Below are 25,856 nucleotides of genomic sequence, written 5' to 3' on the forward strand. Positions count from 1 at the left end.
CTATGCAACACAATTTATGAACTATAAAAATTAAAAATAAATAACGAAAAATAAAAATAATATTATATATTAAAGTGGCCGGGTAAATAAATACAATACTTGTATTTTTATATACTTAATTATATCTTTGTATACAATAAACTAATATTTATGAAAAAACTCACAATATATATCATAAAAATCTCTCTACAATATCCAAATAATGAAAAATTCGAGAGTGTAGGGTTTTATACAAGTATGTTAATGCGAATATCACAAAGAACGTAAGCCATGCATGCATTGTACGTATCATGTACAAGAACTTCTTGCTGCTACAACCAAGTATACCCGTTAACTGCATGACAATAGTATTAAAACTCATGAGTTTTTTTCCTCCAACAAAATTAAATGATAAATAAATAAAAGTTTAAATAAAATACTGCCATTATCAATAAGGTTTTTTTTTTTAATCATATTATAGTTCTTTCATTTTTATCTGATTAATTATATTTTTTTTACAAAGACAAATCCAAAATACTACTATAAAGTGGTTTGAATTCTTATTACTTGTGTAGAAAATGATTCAACTGTTATTTTTTTAATGTTATATGCTATATAATTTATATTAATATCATGTTAAGAAATAAATTCAACAAAAAGTTAAAAGTAATGGTTAAAATCCCAACTAACTCAACCCAGTCAATTAAATGACTCAGGCCATGGCTTAGGCAAACCCAAGCCTATTGGGTATGTAATACTCCTTCCAATTCAGAGTAATTGTTATTTTTTTGACACTATTTATCACTCTTAATTTGTATGTTATTCTTTTTATAGATGTCAAAATATAATCAAGTGTCATCTTGTTTGATTCGTCAATGTATATTTTATTAATATCAATTTTTATAATTTTTAATTATGCACAATTATAGATATTTAGTATTAAATCAGTACATTATATAAAATGTAAAAACTAAATGAGATAATTGGTATGAATTAGATGAGCACTAAATATAGAATATGAATATATAATATATATCAACAATAATATAACTAATACTTACTTTAAGAATTGTTTCCATAAGTCATGAGTAGTGCCATCATCAACTAACATTTCCAAACTATCAAACAAATCATCTGTGGTGGGATTAAACATAGTAGAGGAACCACCACTAATGGAGTTTGTGTTGCTCTCAACTTGATTAACAGTAGAAGCTTCTGGAGAAATAGTAACCAATGAAGGAAGCCTATTTTCATCTAGGGTTTCATAACTAATATTGCTCAAGCTTTTATCACAATTATTATTATTATTATCCAAACTTTGATATAATTCTTGGGTATAATTTTGAACTTGGCAAAACCCTTGTGATGAGCTACTAAACACGCCATTATCAATGTTATTAGTGGAATTAATGTTACTTAATCCATTTAGATTAGGATTTAATCCCATATTTAATGGCATATTAGTTGGTAATGATGATGATGAATTATTTGTACTTAGTATTTGGAAGATGTTTTGTAGGACATGAAGCTTAGCAACCTCGGCAGCTACATTGGGTTGTAACCTAAGGGCATTATTGATGTCCCAAGAGTTCATTAAAGGACCTAAATTTGGTGGGTTTGTAAGGATTTGGGATAGATTTGCTAGGAAATTAAGGTCAGTTCTTGGTTTGTGTGTAACAGGATCAATACCCATTTGGAGAAGTTTTTTTCTTAGATGAGTGTTCCAATAATTTTTTATTTCATTATCTGTTCTTCCCGGAAGATGAGCTGCAATTCTTGACCACCTGTTACAAAATTTTAAAAAAACATAATTAATTATTTATTACCACATATAAGTATTAATATTCTTTTCGTTTCTCTTTTTTTGTAATATATTTTTCGAAATGGCAAACAATTCAAGAGAAAAAGAGAACAATTTGAGAAAGAAAAAAAGAATTTAAAAGACATATATACTAAAAAACACTAATATAGGTTGATTTTATTTTCATTTTTTTGTTAAGCAATTTAATAAAGAGTAGGTATAAAAGTCTATGAATTCAAATGTATTTTGCCACATTAGTAGTTTTCAAAGAACCTATACGAAAATTCATCATGGACCATAAAATTTAAACCGATGATAGCTAAAATTTAAAAATATGTTTGATTTTAGACTTTTGATACTATGATAAACGACCAATTCAATCAAAAAATTAGTTTAATCTGATAATTGAGACTAAATAATATATTATATGCTCTACCGCTTAAAAAACATGTAATGATTAAAAAAAAAAAACCTTACTTGTTACCAAGAACAGAATGAAGCTTGATAATCATGTCCTCTTCTTGTTCATTGAAGTGACCACGCTTAATATCAGGCCTTAAGTAATTAGTCCATCTTAATCTACAACTCTTTCCACACCTATTAAGCCCGGCCGCCTTCGGAAGAGCCCGCCAACTTCCAAGGCCATGTTTTTTGATGTAAGAAACAAGCTTTTCATCTTCTTCTTGTGTCCATGGACCTTTCTTCAATTCAATATTATCATCACAACATGGAGACCTACCCATTTTATAAAATATTAATCCTTAATTTGTAAATCCTTTAATTTTTTAAAGATGAATTAAGGGAAAAATAAAGAGAAAGAGAGAAAATTGGAGTAGGAGATAATGTGATCAATTGGTTGATATTCTTGGTGGGACTTTAGGTATTATATATAGGCCTTGAAGGGAAAGAATTAACAAAATTAAAGTCATTTTCAAATTAGGTTTAGATTATATTAATTAATTAATGATATTAATACTATATAATATAACGCATAGAAGAAAGGGCTTCCTAAAAGAAGGCAACAATATAGGGATAGAAATTCACCTAGCTAGGTCCTTGGGTAGGGAAAAACTTTGTTTATCTACCGGGTAAATTATCCATATAAGAAAGATCAACCCATTTTACATTAGGTCGTCTTATCTTGAGAGGGGCCCATATAATTAGCCCAATTATATGTAATTGATCACTTTAATAAAAATTATAAGTGATAATTAGTCAAAACAATAGTCTATAATAATGGTCTCATATAATGAGACTGTTTCATTTAAGAATTAGTGAAAGGTGGTAGTATTAAAATGATAAAAATTATACGTATTACGTATTTATTATTTACCAACTATCTATTAAACGCATATTTATTTATTTATCAACTAATTAATAATTAGGATCTTATATGGGTAAAATGCTTGATGTGTAGGTGTAGCTAAGGTCTCTTTGGTGTATTTGTTTCAAGGATGGAAGCCAAAATGACCACTAGAGTGGCAGCTTAATCAAGGATTAGGTAATTGCAACTGTCATCATTTTTGAAAAGGTGATTATAACTTTGTATGATTATCATTCTTGTTTTGACACCTCATTAACTAAATGCTAGCTACATTTAATTTAAGCAAACATCTCATAATTAATTAATCTTCGATGTGATGAAAAAATCCAAATTAATTAATTTTCTAATACTATTAAAAAATTAGGTTTAAATTTTGAAAAATAAGCCAATATTTTTATGCCGTATTAATTATTTTTCCATTAATTATAGATTTTGAGTCATTACTTCACAACTAAAACTTAGAATCCTCTTTCTGACCCATTATTATAAGAAATCCAAATTTATATTTTTAATAATATTTTTTAAATAATTTAATATTTTATATTAATAAAAATTTATAATGATCTAAACTAATCAAAAGTAATAATTACAAGAAAATTTTTTAAGTACTTTTGGTTATTCCCTAATTGAATGAATTTTGTGGCTTCATTTTGTTAATTACTTATGCAATATGTTACTAACTCAACGTCAAGTAGACTCTACCTATTATATACTTAGATTTTACAAGACATGAAGCAATTTAACGCACGTTAATTCGTTGCTTCACTATAAAAAAAATTTCACCATTTAATATGCTGATGTGGTAAAATTTACACAAATTATAGATAAATTAATATAAATACAATTATTAATCTACTTAATTACTATTTGGTCCCATAATTATTTTTATTCAGAGAAAATTGAAATGTGCAAAATTTATGGTTTTCAAAGATAGATTAGATTAGGTTCTCTATTGATACAATTACTATTAGAAGCAAGTACATGCGTGCAACATTATATTAAACTATGGTACATTAATTTATCTTTTCTTATTTATCCATCAACTATTAAAAAAAAAAAATCTTTTACATAATCAAATTGTTGATTTTATTTGCATGTGCAATAGTAATTATAAATCACTTAAAAATTGCCCAAGTGGGTGTTGAGAAATATTAATACCCAGGAAAACAGTAAGTAAAATTTATAAAATAATTAATGTTTTTGTTTTATAGTTTCATTAATTGTCATTAGCGTTAAGAAGCTTCCACGGTACGTACATACGAGTAAATGAATAGTATAACAATTAAATTAATCATTCTATCATGACCTAATGTCATATTTTGACCGATTATTATTCCATGCTTTGCTTATAATTCCTCGAATCTAATTAATTCTTCTTATTAATTATAATCCTTAATATAATTATCATCATCCAACTATTAGACCGTGACAATTCGTCACATAATCTCACCATGGCCCACTCATGTGGACACGGGACACCCGTGGACTTGGGCTCACAAACCCACGAGTTAAGAGCGTTGACTTGCACATATACTTGGTGAGGTTCATTGTTTCCCAAAACCATATAGTAATAGGAAGATTAGCTCGTCCAATATATATGCAAGTCCACAATCCACTATTTTAGCGATGTGGGATCTTGTCTTACATGTGAAGTATTTTCAACACTCCACCTCACATGTGAGCCACATCATACCAGGAACCACCTTCGGCTCTGATACCATATTAGACCGTGACAATTCGTCACATAATCTCACCATGGCCCACTCATGTGGACACGGGACACCCGTGGACTTGGGCTCACAAACCCACGAGTTAAGAGCGTTGACTTGCACATATACTTGGTGAGGTTCATTGTTTCCCAAAACCATATAGTAATAGGAAGATTAGCTCGTCCAATATATATGCAAGTCCACAATCCACTATTTTAGCGATGTGGGATCTTGTCTTACATGTGAAGTATTTTCAACACCAACAAGTCATCTTGCATGTCCTTTTGTCTCTCACTTATGATCCGCTGAAAATCATAGTCGTCTCAACTCTCATGTTAGCCCTATCTAGGAAGTATCTAATACGAAAATTAGAAATAAATAAGCAATTTCAATTAAAAAAAAATTACAAAAGGAGCTTAACAGCGAAAAAACATGATTTTATTTTGTTTTTTCCTTCCAACATTATTATATTGTCTTTCTTTTGTTTGTTGATAAATGATTTTGACTTTTTTTTTATCAACTATTTTGTTCGTTGTTTGTAACAGTAAACATATATGACCTTAGGCTCGGACATAGAGACACTTATTTTTGAAATTAAGTTTCCCCCGGAGCTCTTTTTTTTTTTTTTTTAAATTGCTTATTTATTTCTAATTTTCTATCTAATACTATCCTCGGTTTTTTTAATGGATACGCTTTTCGTAACACGCATACCAATATTCATTTTTTTACTTGTAATGTCTCACATTATACATAACTAAAAATCATAAAATGTAAATTTATTAGAAGTATATATATTAGACGATTTAGTAAGATCTTATATGAGTACATTTTTTTGTTAAAGATAGTTCACTAACGAAGGTCAAAACAAGACTTGTGAATAGTGTAAAAGTCAAATTATAGTAATTTAGAGCACAGAGGTAGTATGATAATTATTATTTAATTTATTAATTTTTTATTTGGGGTAAACAAGAGTATCCCTACAGGTTAGGTGGGAGAGAGAATTAATTATTGTTGTAGGCGCTGAGAATCGAATATAATTCTTATCACAAGGGTGAAAGGAAAAATGACCATAGTGAAAACAGAGATAGTATAGTAGTATATGATAATTATTATTTAATTTCTTTTTAATTCGAAGTAGACTATAGTATCACTACGGGTAAGGTGGGAAAGAGAATTAATTATTGTTATAGGTGATGAGAAACGGATATAATCCTGTCACAAGGATGAAAGGAAAAACGCTCAATATTTTGAGGCTTTTTACCAATGATTCTCAAATTATTTATTATTAGCTAGTATGAATTAAGAATATTAAAATTAGGGCAGCCTTCAACTAATTTGGTTTGCATGGTTCATCTTCCTTCACCAAAAACTACTCTCTTTCAATAATTATTTAGAATGTCAACATGTACCTTAATGAGTCTCCTAGATCTATGGCTCCACAAAAATGACCTAATGCCTTTGACAATTAATTGGTGAGATTTAGGGTAACGCAAGCAGTGAAGCAAGAGGTCACACAGACTTCCAGGACAAATACAATACCTAGGGATGATTATTGGTACTGTACGAGAAAAAAGACATGGATATCAAATGTCAAATTACCGACTAAATCAAAAGTTTAAGTTGATGGTTAAAGTTTTATGATATGTCTTGTACTATAGTACTCCCCCTTTCGCATCAGAACCCTTTATAGATGCAACACATGCTCTCTTACACCTGAATTTAAATATTTAACTTAAAATGAAAAGTGAATGAGATTGAACATGTGACCTACTTTGATACCATATTAAGAAATCAAATCAATTAAAATTTTATGTTTATGGTTCAATTCATTAATTCTTAATAATTATAAAAAAAAAATAGAGAAAAACATGCAAAGACTATTATTTTTAAAAAATATGTAAATAAAATTAGTAAGAACATGGAGACCATAAACATTAAAAAAAATATTCAAAAAAAGATGACAATGTTAATTCTGTGCTAAGAGATGTGATATAAATAGTAAAACTGTCATATGTAAAGAACATTTAAACTTCTCATTCAACTACTTAAGGGGATTAAAGTGGAAGGGATGAAATATTTACCAATTACAAAATAGTTTATTACTTTTCTTCAAAACAAATTTAATAATATAAAAAATTAAACACAAAAGACTGGTATAAAATGTATGAACTTAATCTAGCTAGTACGTAGCTTAATTACGTAATAAAGGTACTAGATTGTGTTGATACATTTCCTCATTTGAATGTTTATAATAATAATAACAAATTAATAATAGTGTGTTAACTGTTAAAGCAATTACATAAATGCAGTTTAACCCTCCGATCAACAGAAAAGTTGACATGTTAATATCAACGATCACCATAAATTTGGAGGTTTCTTCATGTTTGTACTCTATCCTATTGGCTATGCTATTTTACACTTGAATCTTTATTCCATTGCGTATAATTGTAAGGAACAGTTTTTTTTATCTTTTTTTTTCACAAAAATAACAGAATATCCTGGAATCAACTTACTATATTTTATTATATGTATAAAAAAACACACATATAATTGTGTTTAAACGAATAGAAATTGATTTTGGCAAATTTTAAGTTATTAACAACTATAGCATTGTTCAGCAATAACGTCATTTGAAACAACTAGAAAAAGAAAAGAGATGTGAAAAATAAATAATAAACGGCCTTTTTTTGAAATAAAATAATAAATCTTATTACTAAAAAAACCTAAGAGACCAAAAGGAAAAAAGGATTATTGCATTCCTTAATATTGTGTAAAGTGTGACCGAAGTAAAAATTAAGAGATAAATAATTGTAAAGTAATTAATAATGTAATTAAAAAAAGTCCCGTATAAATATATGGTTTACTATTGATGTCATACTTACGTCTACGGATGATAATATATGGAACAATTACAAGATGAAAAAGAGTATTTTGGTACACCCAAAACTCTTAGAAATGGCTCTGTAAATGTTTCCTCTTTCCAAAAAATCAAAAAACTTGGACTACGCTGACTTTATATAGAAAAAATTGTGCAAGAATTCATAATTCTAATAAAAATTAATAGAAAATCAGTCCTGACCTTAAGATTAGAAAACAATCCTAATAATTTGAATGTGAAAATCAGTCGAAAAAGATAAGAAATAGTCCAGATAAGAAGAGAAAATCAAGCTATCAATCTTGTGACATGTCTAATGCGAATCAAGTTGTATGTCCGACACTTAATATGGCTACACAATGTACACATGTATGTATATCATATTCATTCTCTATAGAGCAAAAAGTCTATAAATTTTTAACTTTTTAATTAAAATTTATAATTTATGGTTTTAGTATTTAATTATTTATTTTTCTTATGTATATAAAATTTTAATAATATTTGCAATTAAAGATCAATCAATAATAGTATATTCGCTAGTATAAAATAAAATCGCTTAATGATTAAGTCTCTAAAAACCCCACATATACCATACATCATAGTGATGACATTATACACACACGTGTATATATATATGTATGTATATAATTAAGATGTATATGTATATAATCAAGACCCTTCCATGTTAGAATTATAAGTAATAGGTTTGAGCAACCTAAATAAGAAGAAAAGTTAACTCACTAATTGTCAAGGAACCAATTCAACCAAAAGCTTTAGCTGATGGTTGAGGCCCCAGGATATGTTATATACTCTAACACGCCCCCTCACACGAGACCTCATTGGGCTAGAAGTGTGGATGCGCTTAGGCGCTGAATATTCCACTTTAAATAAGGGGTCGTTGAAATTCGAACCCGTGACCTCTCACGTTGGCTCTCATACCATGTCAAGGAACCAATTCAACCAAAAGCTTAAGCTGATGGTTGAGGCCCCAAAATATGTTATATACTCTAACACTAATAACTCATAAAGAGATTCACTATATTAACATCAATAGACCAGGTAGTAGTTAGTATGAGTTACTCTTAAAATTTATAAAATAAAATTATTCTTTTCTTTTTTGAAATAGGCATAAATGAGTAATATGACATATATGTGGAATAAGGTACTTCCACATTGTTCATAGTAAAAATAAGGTATTGACACTTTCCTTGGTAGCATTGGCACAAGTCACAAGTCACAAGTGTAAAGATTAAGATTTTGTATATGAGGCTAAAATCTTTGGCATATCAATATTTAATAGGAAGAAGGAAGCTTTAATATGAATTGGAGCATATAATAAGCAACATAGTTAGTTTTGACCTTAACAATGTACTTTTGACCTTTTGTGTATACAAAATTGGCTCAAGGTTTCTTGCTCCTAATAACCAACATTATATCAATGAATATATAATGTGACATCATTTTTTACATTTTGTCAATGGAGGAGTTATAATTTGCTGCTTCATTTTCCATCTATCTTATCTCATCAATCACCTTTAAGGCTTTAATGGTTTTATTACTTTTATTTTTATTACTTTATTGACATGGTTGAATTAATTTTTAAAGATAATAGAAGATTAAAAAATGTCAAAGATTTGGTAAAATTGGGAGTAATAAAATTAAAGATTGCTTCAATGTAGATTGTTTTTTTTTATAGATTTAAATAAATCTTTAATATATTAATCACCAACAAACTACATTTTGTATGTTAGATTCTTTTACAATTATCATTTTGACATTTTTCCTATCTTATACAACAAATAACTCTTTTTACTAAAATAATGTTATTTATATAAAAATTTTAATCTTTTATGTTAAATAAGGAGTATAATAATTTAAATAGAATTTGGGTGTGGAGAAATTTGGGCTCCTGCTAAAAATCATCATATCATTATTATATACCAATATTAAATTATAGAGTATTTATATTAAAAATTTATATAAATTTGATAGCAAGCTAGCATAAAAAAATTGTTAAAAACTTAGGTATATCTAAGTGTTGTATGACTTAGGATTATACCACTATCAACAATTTAAAGTCATGTAGCTAAATTTTTCCTCACATTTTTTAAATATTCAATAAAAATTGTTTTTAAGGCCAAGTATGCTTTGATTCACTAAAAGTATGTTTTGATCGTTAATAATTATAAATCGCATGACACAGAAATATTATTAAACCAACAAATTTGAAATTACTAATTAATAGTATGATTAATTAAGCTAGACATTCTAGATTTATAGTTTACCTGTCTGATCATAAATAGACACATGTCAAATTTTCTAGGGTTTTTGTAGTTTATTTATATTATAAAATCTCTCATACAAATTTGTTTGTGTATAAATTAGTATTAATACTATGCTGATAAAATTCTTCCTAGTTTGAACTAATTTAAACTAAGTTTAATTATCAAATTACTTATTCATAATTAGATTACATCTTATTCTGTTGATCGATTCGTATCTTATCTTAGCAATTAGAGGATGTTTAAAAGAAAATTATTGTAAATACGATTTGAGTCAACGTAAATTAATAAAGTCATTGACAATTAGAAAGAGTCAAAATTTTATCTAAACAAAATAAAAGGGAAGCCCAGATTCAAACTTCAGACCTATTTTTTTAAAAGTATACTCTTAATATGATACTTGTGTCATTAACATAATATGGAGGAATAAATAGATAATGATTTTAATAAAATAATAATTTTGAATTTGTTCATACAATAGCAATTTGCAAATAGTATAATTTTAAACTTGATTTGCCTACGTACGTAGAAAAGTACTAAATAAAAATGTAAAATTTATTAATTTTTATTTTGAATGCTGACTAGTTATATTATTAAATCCGTTGTTTCTAAGAAATTTCTTTGATGTTTTAGCATCATTTCATATTAATAATAAATGCTAATTATCCAATAACTCAAAGTGAAAAATACTTATGTATTAACTAATGACTAATGACTAACTAGTAAGTTGTAACCACGACTAGAAGTGCTTACCGACATTGTCTAACCTAGTAACCTCGTCTTAACTAATAATACAGTATAAAATTAATTGATCTAATATTGACTTTAACCTAGTGTTTGTAGTTAATATCAATCCAACATTCTACACTAATCGTTCCTAGGTTATACTGAGTTATATATATATATATATATAGAGAGAGATATTTTCATATGAAGTTACCCGTACCATATTCTAGTCTAGCATATAGAGACATTTTGATTATCGATATGTAATCGAACCTCAGTAAACTTGGAGCCCTAAATGACTACTCATAGTGCATATGCTTCTTAAAGTCGATATCATAATATGAAACAATTTAACTAACAGTGTGAAATAAAAGTTATTCTTGTTTAAATAAAAGTTATTCTTGTTTAAATAGCCCGTATTACTTTGTTGAATTCAATTAGGGGAACAAAGGCAAACAACCACCAACATAATACTAGCAATAATTCTAAAATAAATACAACAATTATACCTTTCTAAGTCAGATTTATATGAATTAATTATAAAGTTATTCTTATCAAACTTGGTTTAAATCAAAAGTAGTGTGTACTCACAATAATTCTTCGTATGCTACTCGTATTAGAAATTTCGAACAAGCTACTACACTTTTGTTGGGAAGTATTTGGCATTTTGCATTTGGATTTATTTTATGATGGTTTAAAATTAGGATTCAAAATTTATAATAATTAATGACTTAAGTAATTAATTTTAGTTGTTACTTTTACCAAATCAAATCTTCTTTCGTCATTCTAAATCAATTATGAAGTCCAAATGAATTCAAGAATTATAAGTAGTGATTTCATTGAGCCAGCTATTAAGTTTACGTTCATGTATGTAATTAATTTAATTAATTGTTAATTAAGATTTGACATTGGATGGTAACTACGTTAATATTGCATGGAGTCCATGGTGTAGTATGGCGTAAGCTTTGATTGCAATATACGTTATTAGAAATGAAAGGGAATTTGCACCAGTGTGAATGGTGAAAAAATTTATAGCGGAGGTCGAGATAAGCCGAGGTAGAACTAAGAAAACGTAGGAGGAACAAATAAAAATTAATTTGTGAAAGTTACACCTCTCTGAGAACCTGACCAGAGATAAGAGTTATTGGAGATGTCGTATCCGTATTTTAGACTATTGATAGTTCCCGTCCCCTTCACCCATTTCCAGGTGATGCGGTGAAATGTACGTCACTTATATTTTTCTTTGCATGGCTCATTCTTTTGGGGGGATTATTTGAATGCTTGCAGTCCACTTTGTCCTTTCTTTGGAGGAGGTACGGGTTCGATCAGTCCTCTACCTGCCTCCCTCCAACCTCCACCTATGCGGAATCTGGGTGCCTAATCTAGCAAGCAAAACAAAACCTAAAACCCTCTACTTTTAAGAGCTCTGAATCTGAGTCCGGACTGGGTTTGATCCTTACCTATCTCTGTCTGTGGTGTAAAAATTCATGAGCGAGGAAGTCAAAAATGATTTGCAATTATTATCCTTGTTATTAGGAATCAATTGGCTTCATTATGTAATTTTAGATGTAAATCTATACACCTCTATGATCAAGAACAATAACATCCCCCACCAAAAAAAAGTAATTAAAAAAAAAGAGAAAAATGATATACCCTTTTAGCTAAACCCTTGAGAAACATCTCAGTTCATATCATACAAGTATATCCTCCAGATTACTGCTGTGATGACTGTTGCTGCTGTAAACTAATTAGCTTACAGTAAGCTCCATTTCTAATCTCTACAAGACTAGCATGAGTTCCTTGTTCTACGATCTTACCATCTTGTATCACCGATATTTGGTCTGCATTTTTTATGGTCGATAATCTATGAGCCACCACAACTGTCGTTCGTTTCTTCATCAGCCTGTCGAGAGCTTGCTGCACCACACGCTCAGACTCCACATCAAGGGCACTCGTGGCTTCATCTAGTAACAATATAGCGGGATTTTTTAGCACCGCCCTTGCTATGGCCACTCTTTGTTTTTGTCCTCCGGAGAGTTGCACCCCTCTTTCGCCTACCTTGGTGTTGTATCCCTCGGGAAGGCCGCTTATGAAACTATGTGCATTAGCGAGCTTTGCTGCTTCGATCACTTCGGACTCAGTTGCACCGTCTTTCCCATAGAGAATGTTCTCGTATATAGATGTTGCAAATAAAGCGGGTTCTTGTTGGACTAATCCTATGTGCTTTCTCAAAGATTTTAGCTTCAGCCTCCTAATATCCTTGCCTAAGAATATAACAAAATGAAGTCAATAATGTAAATACACGAAAAGAAATATGGCAAAATCGTTACAATGAAACCCTAACATTACTCGCAATTAGCTTAACATGATTCACTAATTTCCTTGCAAATTGCAAATTGTATGCTATTTTGAGTGAATTACATATTCATAAAACAAATTATGTAGTTAATTAGTTAACATGAGTACCACTAAAAAAAACCGTTTGAAATAATTTTCACAGAAAGTGCTAAACTAAATATAATGAAGAGTTTGTTTCCAATTGATTCTAGCTTCTTTTAGAGCAGAGTGTAATGATAATAGTAGTAGAATAAATAAGCAACATATAAGGAACTAATCCCAAGTGGAACGGAAATAGTGCAGAAATGCAAAGCGAAGACGACAAAAAAATAAGACAGTAAAATGACTAACCATCAACCATTACTTTCCCGGCTGTTGGATCATAAAAACGAAGTATAAGAGAAATGACTGAGCTCTTTCCTGAGCCACTCTGCCCGACCAGTGCCATGCTCTTTCCTGCACGAACTTTTAGGTTGAAGTCCTGGAAGACTATTACATCAGGCCTAGATGGGTAGCTAAATTCCACTCCTCGTAGCTCGATAGATCCTTCAACCTTGGTTACCTCTTCCCCCGAGTCCCCTTTCACCTCAGTCCTTCGGTCTATCACCTCAAATACTGATTGAAGCATCTGGTTGCCTTTCAGCAGATCTGGAGCCATTGCCAAAGTTTCACCCATGGCTAATGCCGTCACAATGAGAACCATAAATGATTTCATGACAGATTTGAATCCAGATATGCCTTTTCCCATTAAAACAGAACCATACCTGGAATTGGGAAAGTCAAACAAGATCAGAATATCAGACTCAAACCAGATCTGTATGGTGTCGGAAGGAATTCCCTCCAATGCAAAATTATGTGATGAATTGGGTCAACGGGTCCAAGGGCATTATCGACATTTTACTATTAGTTAGTTTTGTTTGTCTTTTGGGCTTATCACCCTTGTAATAATGAGTTTTTGAATATTGAATATTAAGGAATTGTCCTTTGGAGTTATATGGCAGACTCGAATTGCCCAATAGTGGAAGTTTACTATCTAGTTCTGGTTCGGGTCTTGGCCGGTGTATTACAGATTACAGACCAAATTAACAGCTAATTTTTAAAAATATCGAGTTCGAAACTTAGTTTTGATTAGTGTGAGGTGCACTACTCATAACTACTACATCACTTAAAGACACGATCTTTTCTTGAACGTCTCAACCAGGCTTAAAGATGGGCGTTCTTAAATGGATATGGTTAGAAAGAGAACTTCAAACTTTAGCTTACTACAAAGAGCTTCTAAACGTTTTCAAAAAACACAAAATAGACAATAGGCCTAATGATTGGGGATAGAAGCCTTTACCACAAAGCAAGGGCATAAGAAGAAAAGATGAAGAATTGGGAGACACCATAGAAGATTCCTGCAATCTGACCACGTGAAAATGATCGTTTTGATGGCTCAACAAGCTCACGAGAATATAGGTCAAGAACCTTTTCTTCTGCACAGAATGCAGCAACAGTTCGGATGTTGCTAACAGCTTCACCAGCAAGCATGTTAGCACCAAAATATGCTTTACTCAAGTTACCACCATATCCTTGCATGAAGAGTTTCTGCAGGATCAAAAGAATCCATAAGCGCCTAATAAGGAAAAAGCCCAGCATCTATTTTTCTAACATGCAGAGCCTAAAGATCAGAGCTTTACCTCACTGAAATGGCCACTGATGATCAATGGATACATTGATAGAACTACAAGAGTTAGCCTCCAATTCAACATGAAGGCAATAATAAAGGACGTGACTATAAATCCACAGTTGAGAATCAAAATTGTTGTTCGATCAACGACAATGCTTCTCAACAAAGTTGCATCACTCTCTAGACGTGATGAAAGATTTGAACTTGAGTTCCTTGCGTCATCAAACCATCCAATTTCATTACTCAATATAGCTGTAAAGGCAAAAGAAAATCTATCAAGTAAAAGAAATGTGTAAATTTGGAAATAGACACCATCGTTCAGTTACATATTAAATGAGTTGTCATACTAATAATTTTGGTTGTCTCATAAAATTCCCCCTTCAAACAAAGGCCACAAGATCAGTATTAACTCTTGACGGTCGACAAATAATTTTGTCATTAGATTATACATTATACAAGAGTGGAGCTTGCAACAGAACTCCAACCTAAATCATCCTTTTGGAACCCCATCTCTAGATTACCAAACCACAAAACCATTCAGAAAGAAAAAGGAGCAATTGCGTTTACTAATAACAATGCAATAACAGACAGAACTAAGGGAGTTCATATTCAAATATTGAAAAAAAATAGTAGGTATATAAGATGAAAAGCCACAAGTTTTTACCAGAGAACATCTTTTGACGCACACGAAGAGTAAGTCGCTCCCCCATTATTCCAAAGAAGGTGTGGGCAAAACCGTGATTGAAAATAGAAACCACAGCACCCCCGCAAAATAACAGAGCAATCTTCCTGACTTCAGTCTTTGTAACGTCCCATACTTCATAATAGGACACCAAAGCCTGTGTAACTCCAAGAGCAAAAAGAGGCATTTCGGCTCCAGCCATTAAACAAAATATAGTACCAAAGAAGCCATACAACCAGTCTGGCCGTATCAAGGAAAGTAGCCGTCCCCATGTAACCTTTGATATTTTGATAGGCTCTACTACATCCTCTCGAATTGAACTCTTATCAGAGCGGAAACTAGCACCAATACTTGTACTATAAGATAGTTCTCGGGAATATTTTGTGCTGCAAATTTAACAGCAGATAAATATGGGAAGATTCTTAAGTCAAATACAGCACAAATACTAAACAGATACCTTGAAGGTCGATCCATGGTTGCCCCTCGGGATAGAAGACGCGCTGTGGAGGCTGACTCTTGGAGTTGAATAAGTGATGAATAAACACTCTCTCGATTAGAAACTAGCTCCTCATGGCTTCCAGTTTCCACTATTTTACCACCTTGGACTACGGCTATGACGTCCGCATTTCTTACTGTGGAAAGTCGGTGTGCCACAACCACAGTTGTTCGCCCTACCATAACACGGTCAAGTGCCTCCTGTACACTTTTTTCAGACTCTGCATCAAGTGCACTAGTGGCTTCATCAAGTAGTAATACTGATGGGTTCTTCACTAACGCACGGGCTATTGCAATCCTTTGCTTTTGGCCCCCAGACAGCTGAATTCCTCTTTCACCTACCTGCAATCATACATTTAGTACCAGTATACCAGGGAAAAGCTTCCAATTTATGTCTTTTCGTATCACATGAAAACTTTACGTGTACTTTCACAAAGCAAGAGTTACCAATATAGTTTCTCTCAAACCTTCCATTATAATCTATCAGGACTCAATAATGGTTAGGTAGTACCACTGTGCAGATGGGAAAATAATTTTATCTATCTTTATCTCGCATATTTAAATCCATGCCTTTTAAAGAAATGAAATACCTGAGTGTCATATCTCTCTGGCAAGTTGTTAATGAAAGTAATGGCCTCTGAAAGTTTGGCAGCACGAGTGATCTCATCCAGAGTAGCATCATCTTTTCCATATAAAATGTTCTCTCGGATACTTGTCGCAAAAAGTGCAGGCTCTTGATTGACAAGACCAATTTGCTGTCTAAGCCATTTCAGATCCAGTTCCCTGATATCATTTCCATCCAAAAGTATCTGTCCTGCAAGTGGCTCGTAGAAACGCTCAATCAAAGATATCACAGTGCTCTTGCCAGATCCACTTCCACCCACAAGGGCAACAATTTTTCCAGCTGGAATATCCAGGCAGAATTTATCAAAGATTTTTGCTTCAGGACGAGAAGGGTAGCTAAAATATACATCCTTAAAGTCAATATGGCCATCCACACTTTTCAATTTCCTACCACCTTTTGAACCTACTTTGCTAACTTTAGCTCTTTCTATCATCTCAAATATTGGATATGCAGAAACTCTTGCACGGAGGAAGGCAGAGATATCTGGTGCAGCTTGCCCGAGTGATCTAATACATGGAGTAAATATAAATTGACAACTTTAAAAATTATATCCAATGTACAATGATGCTTCAAATAAAAGTACAAAATTACAACATTACTATGTCCATCCTCGAGGGGGTTAAAGATTTATAGTACGTTGGTTTGGATAGTAATGTACTATAGCAAAATAGCTCATCAAATCATATACATTTTTTATTTATGTGAAGTTGTGGATAATGCTTGCTATCAAGGGTCTATAGAAAACATGTTTGTTATTACAAGGTTAAGGTTGCGTTTATACGACCCCTAAACCATGAATAGGTGAGAACTATTTAATGACATTGGGTGATGAAGTATTGTATATATAGCCTAAAAAAGTATTTGCTTGGTCGCTTGAACCTTGGTTTTTGTTATTGAAAACAGTGGAATAGCAAACAATCAAATCAAGCTCCTTTACATTGGAAACAGATGCATAATTGGTTGCTAAAGTAATGCAGTGACTTACAGGCCAGCAATAACAACATTGAGCATAGTGGTGAAAGACTCTCCTCCATTAGCTGTACCCTTGTGAACAACAACGCTAGTATACCAAACAAGCAAAGCCCAAGAAAGAAACAGAACACTGTGTAACGAACCCATACCAAGCCCCTTGGCCACTCCTCCTTTCTTCCCATATTTGTAAACCCCTAAAAGTGCCTCTCGGTAGGTGTTCACTGCTTTTTCCTCCCCAACAAATGCTTGGACGGTCCTCACGTTTGCAATCACCTTAAGGACATCAAAAAGTGTGATTAGCGCAGAGAAAACACATTGAAAATACTCTTAAAAGACAGTATGCAGCAATCACCACTGAGAATAGAGATTTTAGGAAACTAAACATATAGTAAAGTCAAGCAATGACAAACTGATAAAATCTGCCAATTTTCTATTGCTTCCCTAAGTACAAAATGCAGTCCATAGAAAGAGTATCCAAAACCAGCCTCATCCACCATTTCAAACTTTTACATCCCTACTCAAAGTTGTTACAATTTCCATTTCCATTTCCAAAAACACCCTATCAAGTATCACCAAGATATCATGTTATAGGAAAGAGATTTCCCATACCTCTACTTGTGAACAATTAAACATTTCAAAACCCTAATTGTCAATATCCCAAATTTCAAAACCCTAATTGTCAAAATCCATTGCCACTTCCATTGACACCAAGAAATAAACAAATACCCAAATACCCACATAATCATCACGATTCACAATATAACACACGATAATTCTACTACAACAACAATTTGAAAAGTATCAAAATTCAACTAGAAAACATGCAAAACAAAATGGAAGAAAGAGAAATGGGCGAAACCTCTTCAGCAATTTCACCAGCTTTAACATAAGATTTCCGAATCCTGGCAATGAGACCAGTGGCAACATAAGCATAGAATCCACCGGCGAAAGCAATAGCAGGGACAATCGAAAGTGTAACCAGACTGATTTGCCATACTCTTGCGAACCCGATTGCAAATCCTGCAATAAATCTACTTATATAGTGCAAGATCTTCCCAACCTGCAGTTATAAACACATTCTTCATTACCTCGATTCCACAAGTTTAGCCATGAAAATCAGAATTATGTGATTATGTCCAAAGGATTAATTGTGATGAATTTCGACAAGGTTCTTTGCATTGTCTTATAATCTAAATATTGACTGATTAGACTGTTAGAAGTTGCCGTAAACTTAGAAATGTTCTCTCTCCGAGTGACGGCTCGAGATTTTCAATTAAAAGTCATTTATTTTAAATTAGGTTCAGATTTTGTTAATACTTCCGAGTTCATTTTTGCCAAACTTTATTTTTATATATTATATTAACTCATAATAAAGAGGTTTACGAGTATTATATTTATATATTTAACTTTTGTTATTATAATTTTGCCTATTTTACGCCATTTAAACATGAATATACGAGTTTTAGCATTGGCGGATCCAATGTACCCATTAAAAAATGTTTCAAGTAATACTTAGGTTTCGAACTCAAAACCTATTGGTAAATATGGATACTTTAGTACCACTAAACTACAGCACTTATTTAGCAAATTTTTATTTTAACATTATTACTACTAATACTTTATGAGAGCAATTACAATTTTTTTTGATATAAGAGCAATTACAATTAATGACTATTAAAGGAAGGAAATTTTTGACTTTTTAGTTTCCTTATAATGTTTGATATTTCGACCTTACTTCTTTGGTTCTTCCTCCCTCGACCTCCTCTCTGTTTCCCATTGCCACCTAGCGCCACACTTGCTAACTGCTGCTGACGCCTATCGAGGTGAACGTCCATGAGCCGCTAGTTCATTGCATCTACACGTCAACTGTCTGCTTTGGGTATAATTTTATGATAACATCGATTTAATGTGTGTAAATTGCAATTTATTACTATTTTTGATTTGGGTTTAATTTTATATTGCTTAAAATAATGATAAAATCAATTTTTTGTGTATAATTTGGGTATTATTTTCCCTAGACCCTAATCATAATTTTTCCTATAAACAGGATATATTGGGTATGATGATGATGATAATTTGGGTATTATTTGTGTTTGATTGTTCATGAATTAGAATTTTAATTTGCTTTAGATTATGATAATTTCAATTTTATTTACTTGTTAATGAGAATCAAAACGTTGTTGTTAATCTCGCAATCTCATGTTTTAAATCCTAGATTTGCCACTGAGTTTAAGTAACAAGTTAGTAATGACTGGTGTACAATTTAACTTTTTTTGCATTATCCTTAATTCAAAAATAACAAAAAGAAAAAATAAATTGTTCAAATTGACTAGTTAAGTGAAAACTTGAACTAGTTAAATCACTATTAATTAACAAGAAAAACAGTAGGTATGAATTATTTAAAAATATCTAATCAAATAGAAATGTAAATCCAAAAACAATTTGAATAAAAATACCTATATATTTATTATCAATATTTTAGTTGAAAAAATGGACTTGATTAATTCAAAAGATACAATACCAATATTGAATAGAATTACAATCCATAATTGAATTTCAATTGGTTGGGATATGAAATTAAATTAATTGAGCCAAAACCATACTTCTCTTACTGGCCAAGGTCCCACCCACCTTCAACCATTAAATTCAAGCTAAGAATTCATGCCAACAACAACTTAGCAATTAATTTCAGTCTATGTAGTTGGAAAAATTGGTTATACACATTCAATTTATTTAATATTAATCCAACCAAAATAATAAAAAAAAAATTAATTAATCCAAAAATTTACAACAACTCCTTTTATATCCACTACTGACCAACAAATACTTAATTCATTAAATGCTAATTTAATTAATTTAGGTATACAAATTCTAAAAACTATAGTTGAAATTGTACTAATATACTGTACTGTAGGTCTATAGCTGATCATTTAAATAGTTGTCAATAAAAAAGAAAATTGTTTCCTTTCTATTTAATTAGAACTTAGAAGCAAATGCAAATAAGAAAATGTTGATTATTATATAATTTTATTTAAGGTTCGTTAATTAACATAATATAGGCTAATAGACATAATATGTTCTCTAATTTTTACATGATTTTCTTTTAAATTAACATATGATTATAATTAATGAAAATTTATTTTATTTAATAAAATTAATTTGATTCGGTAAAAATATGCCTTAATAAACAAATAATAAAACATAGTAGTGAAAATTCTCAATAAAGTAACATAAACTACAAAACATTTTTCCTTCCAATTGTAAATAAGTGATACATGCTTTGTTATAAAGTAAATTAATATAATATTTTTTTTAATTGAAAGGTAGACTAACTTTATAAAAATTAATATCTAAAATCATAATAGTATAAAAAAATATTTATAATTCAGCTAATATTGTCATCTAATCAATTAACTCATTACAAACGCTAAAAGACCCTCGACTACTAATTTTATGAGTAAACATATTACACTCTCTATTAAAAAACACAAAATATATTAAATCAAACTCGTTTAAATAAGATATCAATAACTTTTGAGTCAATACAATATTTTGAAACATATAATACTATGAAATTATCATAAATTACTTATCAAATACTTGTGTGGTAAATATTTATACTTTTTTCATTTAAATTTCTATATATGGAATACCTGTGTGGTCATATAATTCAGCCTTTGATGTAATGATAGTCAAATAATTTAATACTTCTATGAGCATGAATCGCCTACATCCTACTCATAGCTATGTTTCTTTAATTTAGTGGTATTTATAATATATGTTATTATTAGTTGCAATCTTAAAAATAGAATAGTTAGTCTCTGATGACATTAAAAGAGATTTTTTTAAGAGACGTATATCAAGCGCAGTTCATTAAAGATTAATGTCTACATATTATATACTTAATGCCTATTTATATTATCCTTAATACTTACTTACTTACTGTATTCTTAATACCTACTTTCAATATTTTAAATGTCTATTTACATCATTCTTAATACTTATTTACAATATTTTAGAAAATATATAATGGGCCGACTCATTTAAAAATAGTCTCTCAAAGAAACCGTCTCTCAGAATAATTTGTAATAACAGAAAAAATTATGTAATTTCTAGACAGTAATATAAAAATTAAAAAAAAAATTACCTTTTCAGAAATAGCATCTTGAACAACCAATATATCACTTGTAATGGCATTAATAACTTCTCCAGTGGAAGCTTCAGTGTCAAAAAGAGTTATATCTTGATTCAACATCGACCTCAAATATGCCATCCTCATTTTAGCTGCCTGTCTCTCTCCGGTTTGCATCCAACATGCCACCTCTTTTTTTAGTTATATGTAACATCACAATTTATTTCATTACTAATCATTCAAATAACAATAATATTATTATTATATTAATTTATTCTTTTTTAATTAAAAAAAAGGATGATTTTTATTTCATAATAATAATAATAACTTACCAACCCATGAAGAGAATAATATAACGATACTCAAGTAAACAAAGTCCATGGAATACTGCAAAATTAATGAGCGTTACATAAGCAAATTTATTTATTCACTAATCATAATTATAAAAAATTATTAATCTAATAAAATTCATACAAAAGGATTTATATAAGATACTCCTAGTATTAAATAGTGATTGATAACTTTAGATTGTGTTCGAGAATAAATATTTAATTTTAAATTGTAAATTTAAATTATAAAATAAGAATTTGAAAAGGATAATGTTTGAGAAATCATTCTTAAATTTTCAATTTTAACTACTTTTTAAACAATTATAAAATTAACTTAAATTAAAATTTAATTCTTTTGATTTGTTAAACACTAAATTATTAATTTTAAATTTCTAAGTTAAACCATCATTTCCAAATATAGTATTAACGAATTTTTATTTATAAATCATGATTCTCATAGTATTAGAAGAACTTTAATTTGTTAAAAGTATAATTGTAATTTTTGTTTTGAAATAAATTATTTTTCCCAAAAATTCCATAAGACTCCAAGAATATGAATCACTTGTGGGATAAGGGCAAAATCTTTACTCCTAGGTGGTTACACAAAGGTGTCACGACGAATATCAAGTGTATTCACATTATTGAGATGGGGCATTCAATTCTCACATCATCCTAAATGGTCAAGTTTATCATGATTTATACTTTCTAATAATTAATTTATTTTTTTTAATATTCCATAATGTTAAAGAGTCTCCTACACAGCAATTAAAAAACTACAAAAATAAGAAAGAAAATAAGAATTACTTTTCTTAAATATAATTGGGCGCTAGTTGAATTCACGATTTGCTCAAAGTGGTTCAAAAATAGTTTAAAAAAAACTTTAATTAGCTTTTTTTTCGCAAAACGACTAGCAAATCATATGACACTGATTTTTATTATAATTGAATTGAAATTATAAATAAATTAGGATATTAACATTTTAAAAAAATAAAATTTACCTTAGCAACATCATGAGAAGTTTCTCTAGGGAAGAGATAGGCAACACCAATAAGATTAATTAATTTACCAAAGAAAATGAAGAAAACAGGAACAGAAGCTCCATGAGCAATGGCGCCAATACTACCAGCAAACATAAGAAAATAATCCAAAGGATCAGCAAAAGAAAACAACTTAAAAAATGGTACACTTTGATTCTTTGATTTATTCTTCTCTTCTTCTTTCATTTTCTTTCTCTCATGATCTTCCTCCATGTTATTATCCCTCCCATTCCCATGTTTTGTTTCTTGCAATTGAATACTCATTTTTGATTTAATCTCGATAATTAGACAGATACCCGTATGATGCACGATTTTTACAACCCCAATTAAAAAATAAATATGGAAAATTTAATTGGAGAGAAAATAGAATGAGAGAGATAATTAGAAAAATGGGAGAGTTTAAGTAGAAAGATAAGTGAGGAGGTTAAAAAGAAGGTAAGTAGTAGTTGAGAGAAAATAAGGCATTAAGTGTAGAAGAGAATACAGCTGCATGGCTGACTATAATGTCTTCATGTGGTGGGTTTTAATTTATGGTACGTTGATTATGATTTTCTTATGGAGTATCTCTGAACTATACTTTCTACTTCCTATTAGTTATACTGTTTCTTAAATTCTCTTCTCTTATAAGGATTGGTTTTGGACTTAGTACACTTGTAGTTGTACTCATTTAATGTGTTTTTCAAAATATATATAAATAATTTTTTATGGGTTTTTAAAGGGTGTGCAAATATTGGGTGAATGTTTTTTTATTATTGCCCGTGGATTAGCATAGGCAAAGTAAAACCCTAATTTTTAAGGGTTTAAAATATTTATTTTTATGTAAAAGATTGATCAACATTATCGTACTCTGTGTTTGATCAGAAACTGAGAAGGAAAAGAAGATGACAACCTATACCTATGAAAAGTTGATTTTAACTTGATTTAAATTTATATATAATTTACATGTTTTGCTAACTAATACTATAATTTATTAGGTTTTATTATAAAGAAATTCAAATATTAATTATAAAAAACAAAATGATTATTATATTATTCATTAGAACTTATCTTTTTAGAGATTCTTTTTATTTTTCACTCTAAAACTAAAAATAAACGAGATGGTCCTATTTTTTACTAGATAAAAAAAATAAATACAAACTACTATAAATGTTTTATTATCACTTAATTGTAGGATTCAATGCTTATCCAATGTTTTTATAGAAATGTTATTTGGGCCATGGTGAGTTCGAGCATTCTAGCTCCAATGTGGAATATTAAATAGTGGAAAGTTTAAAATTTTAACAAGGGTGGTAGTCTGGTAGAGATCAAAATATATGCTCACATGGCAATGTGATTTGAGCAAAATACAAAAGGCGTGTTTGGCAAATATTTAATACAAATTTGGTTGATCAAAATACAAAAGGTGTTTAAAATATAGGCTTGTCTCACCTAGCTATTTTGCTCATTTCCCTCTTATTTTTTAGCCTTTTAGTAGTGGTTTTCACATTTCAAATTAATCTATTCTATAAGTTTATATTCTCTTTTAATCTTATCTATTAAATTCTCTATGATATTTGTTCTACCGAGTAAAAATCAACAACTATACCTTTATAAATTGATCCATTAGAATTGCATTGATCAAAAGAAAAATAAAAATATAATAACAGTTAAAGTCACGTACTTATGATTGAGATTATTTTTTTAAAAAAATAAAGAATAAACCATAAAAATCTTTTTATTCTCTCTTTAAATAAACCATCAATGATTAATTACTTCATTGTCCTTTTATTCTCACTTTAAATATCTTTTTATATGATTAATTTAGTTGCTTTAGTTTCCTGACAAATCGGATATTTTACGCTTCAAATATTAGTTTAATATGTTACATAGAAAAGTGATCGAAATAAATTTTTAGAATGTTCTTACTTTATAACATAGTATTTTTTTTTGTATGTATAGTAACAAAATGAAATCAAACAAAAATCCTTCTCATTTTAAAATCCTTCTTATCCGATATTATATATATATATATCCTAATTTCCATACTATGTTACTTTATCTCTGTCGATTGTTTGTTCAACGGCCAACAGATCACACTTTGGCCTCTTTTAGTTAAATTATAGTCAAGTGAGATATTATATTTATTTTTTATAGCTATATTTATATGAGTAAATTTACATTAAAGTTTTTAATAAATTAATATAAATTTATTTTTTTTAATGAAGCTTAATTTTTTTGAATAATTGAATGATTTTTTGAATTTTTTTTAAAAAGTGTCAAAAATATTACAAATTTGGTCTCATTTTAAAGATCTTGAAAAAATATTACCGTTCGTATAATTTTTTTTAAATAAACTTATTTATAGATCAAATTACCGATTTATTAAATAATAAAACTATATTTTTTTAAGCAAATAGGAATAGGAAATAAGCAGGTAGCAATGACATGATCACATTAATTTAGGGAAATACAACAATAGGTCACTCTTTGACCTTATTCAGCTAAAATATAGTCAAGTGAGATCTTATATTTATGTTTTTTTTAATTATATTTTTTAATAAATTCAAATAAATTATTTTTTTATGATAAAGCTTAATATTTTTTTTGAATAATTGAGTGATTTTTTGAATTATTTTTAAAGAGTCAAAAATATTACAAATTTGGTCTCATTTTAAAAATCTTGAAAAAATATTACCATTCGTACAATTTTTTTTATATAAATATTTATTTATAGGTAAAACTACCCATTTAATAATAAAACTACTTATTGAAGCAAATGGGAATATGAAGTAGATAAGTAGCAATGACATGTATTTGCATGTCGGTGTGATTATGAAGATATAATTATTTTACAGCTGGTAAATAATCTTGAAAAATAATTTTTCTATATTAAGATATTATTC

At 29.6% G+C, this 25,856-nt stretch overlaps 2 protein-coding genes across 2 annotated transcripts; both read right to left on the minus strand.

The window, feature by feature from the left end:
- Positions 1–202: 202 nt before the first annotated feature.
- Positions 203–2,611, minus strand: LOC130801597 (transcription factor MYB41-like). The gene is made up of 3 exons (XM_057665474.1): positions 2,258–2,611; positions 1,041–1,763; positions 203–334 (listed from the first exon to the last, which is right to left on the minus strand). The coding sequence occupies exons 1-3, from the start codon at positions 2,521–2,523 to the stop codon at positions 331–333; spliced, it is 993 nt and encodes a 330-aa protein (XP_057521457.1). The 5' UTR covers positions 2,524–2,611; the 3' UTR covers positions 203–330.
- A 9,592-nt stretch (positions 2,612–12,203) lies between these two features.
- On the minus strand, positions 12,204–23,626 carry LOC130801598 (ABC transporter B family member 2-like). The gene is made up of 12 exons (XM_057665475.1): positions 22,936–23,626; positions 21,941–21,995; positions 21,624–21,799; positions 18,336–18,536; positions 17,490–17,749; positions 16,470–17,010; positions 15,842–16,221; positions 15,367–15,770; positions 14,713–14,954; positions 14,373–14,620; positions 13,385–13,797; positions 12,204–12,960 (listed from the first exon to the last, which is right to left on the minus strand). The coding sequence occupies exons 1-12, from the start codon at positions 23,236–23,238 to the stop codon at positions 12,410–12,412; spliced, it is 3,774 nt and encodes a 1,257-aa protein (XP_057521458.1). The 5' UTR covers positions 23,239–23,626; the 3' UTR covers positions 12,204–12,409.
- Positions 23,627–25,856: the final 2,230 nt, after the last annotated feature.

This window comes from Amaranthus tricolor, chromosome 15, assembly GCF_026212465.1.
Source record: "Amaranthus tricolor cultivar Red isolate AtriRed21 chromosome 15, ASM2621246v1, whole genome shotgun sequence".
Classification (NCBI taxonomy): domain Eukaryota; kingdom Viridiplantae; phylum Streptophyta; class Magnoliopsida; order Caryophyllales; family Amaranthaceae; genus Amaranthus; species Amaranthus tricolor.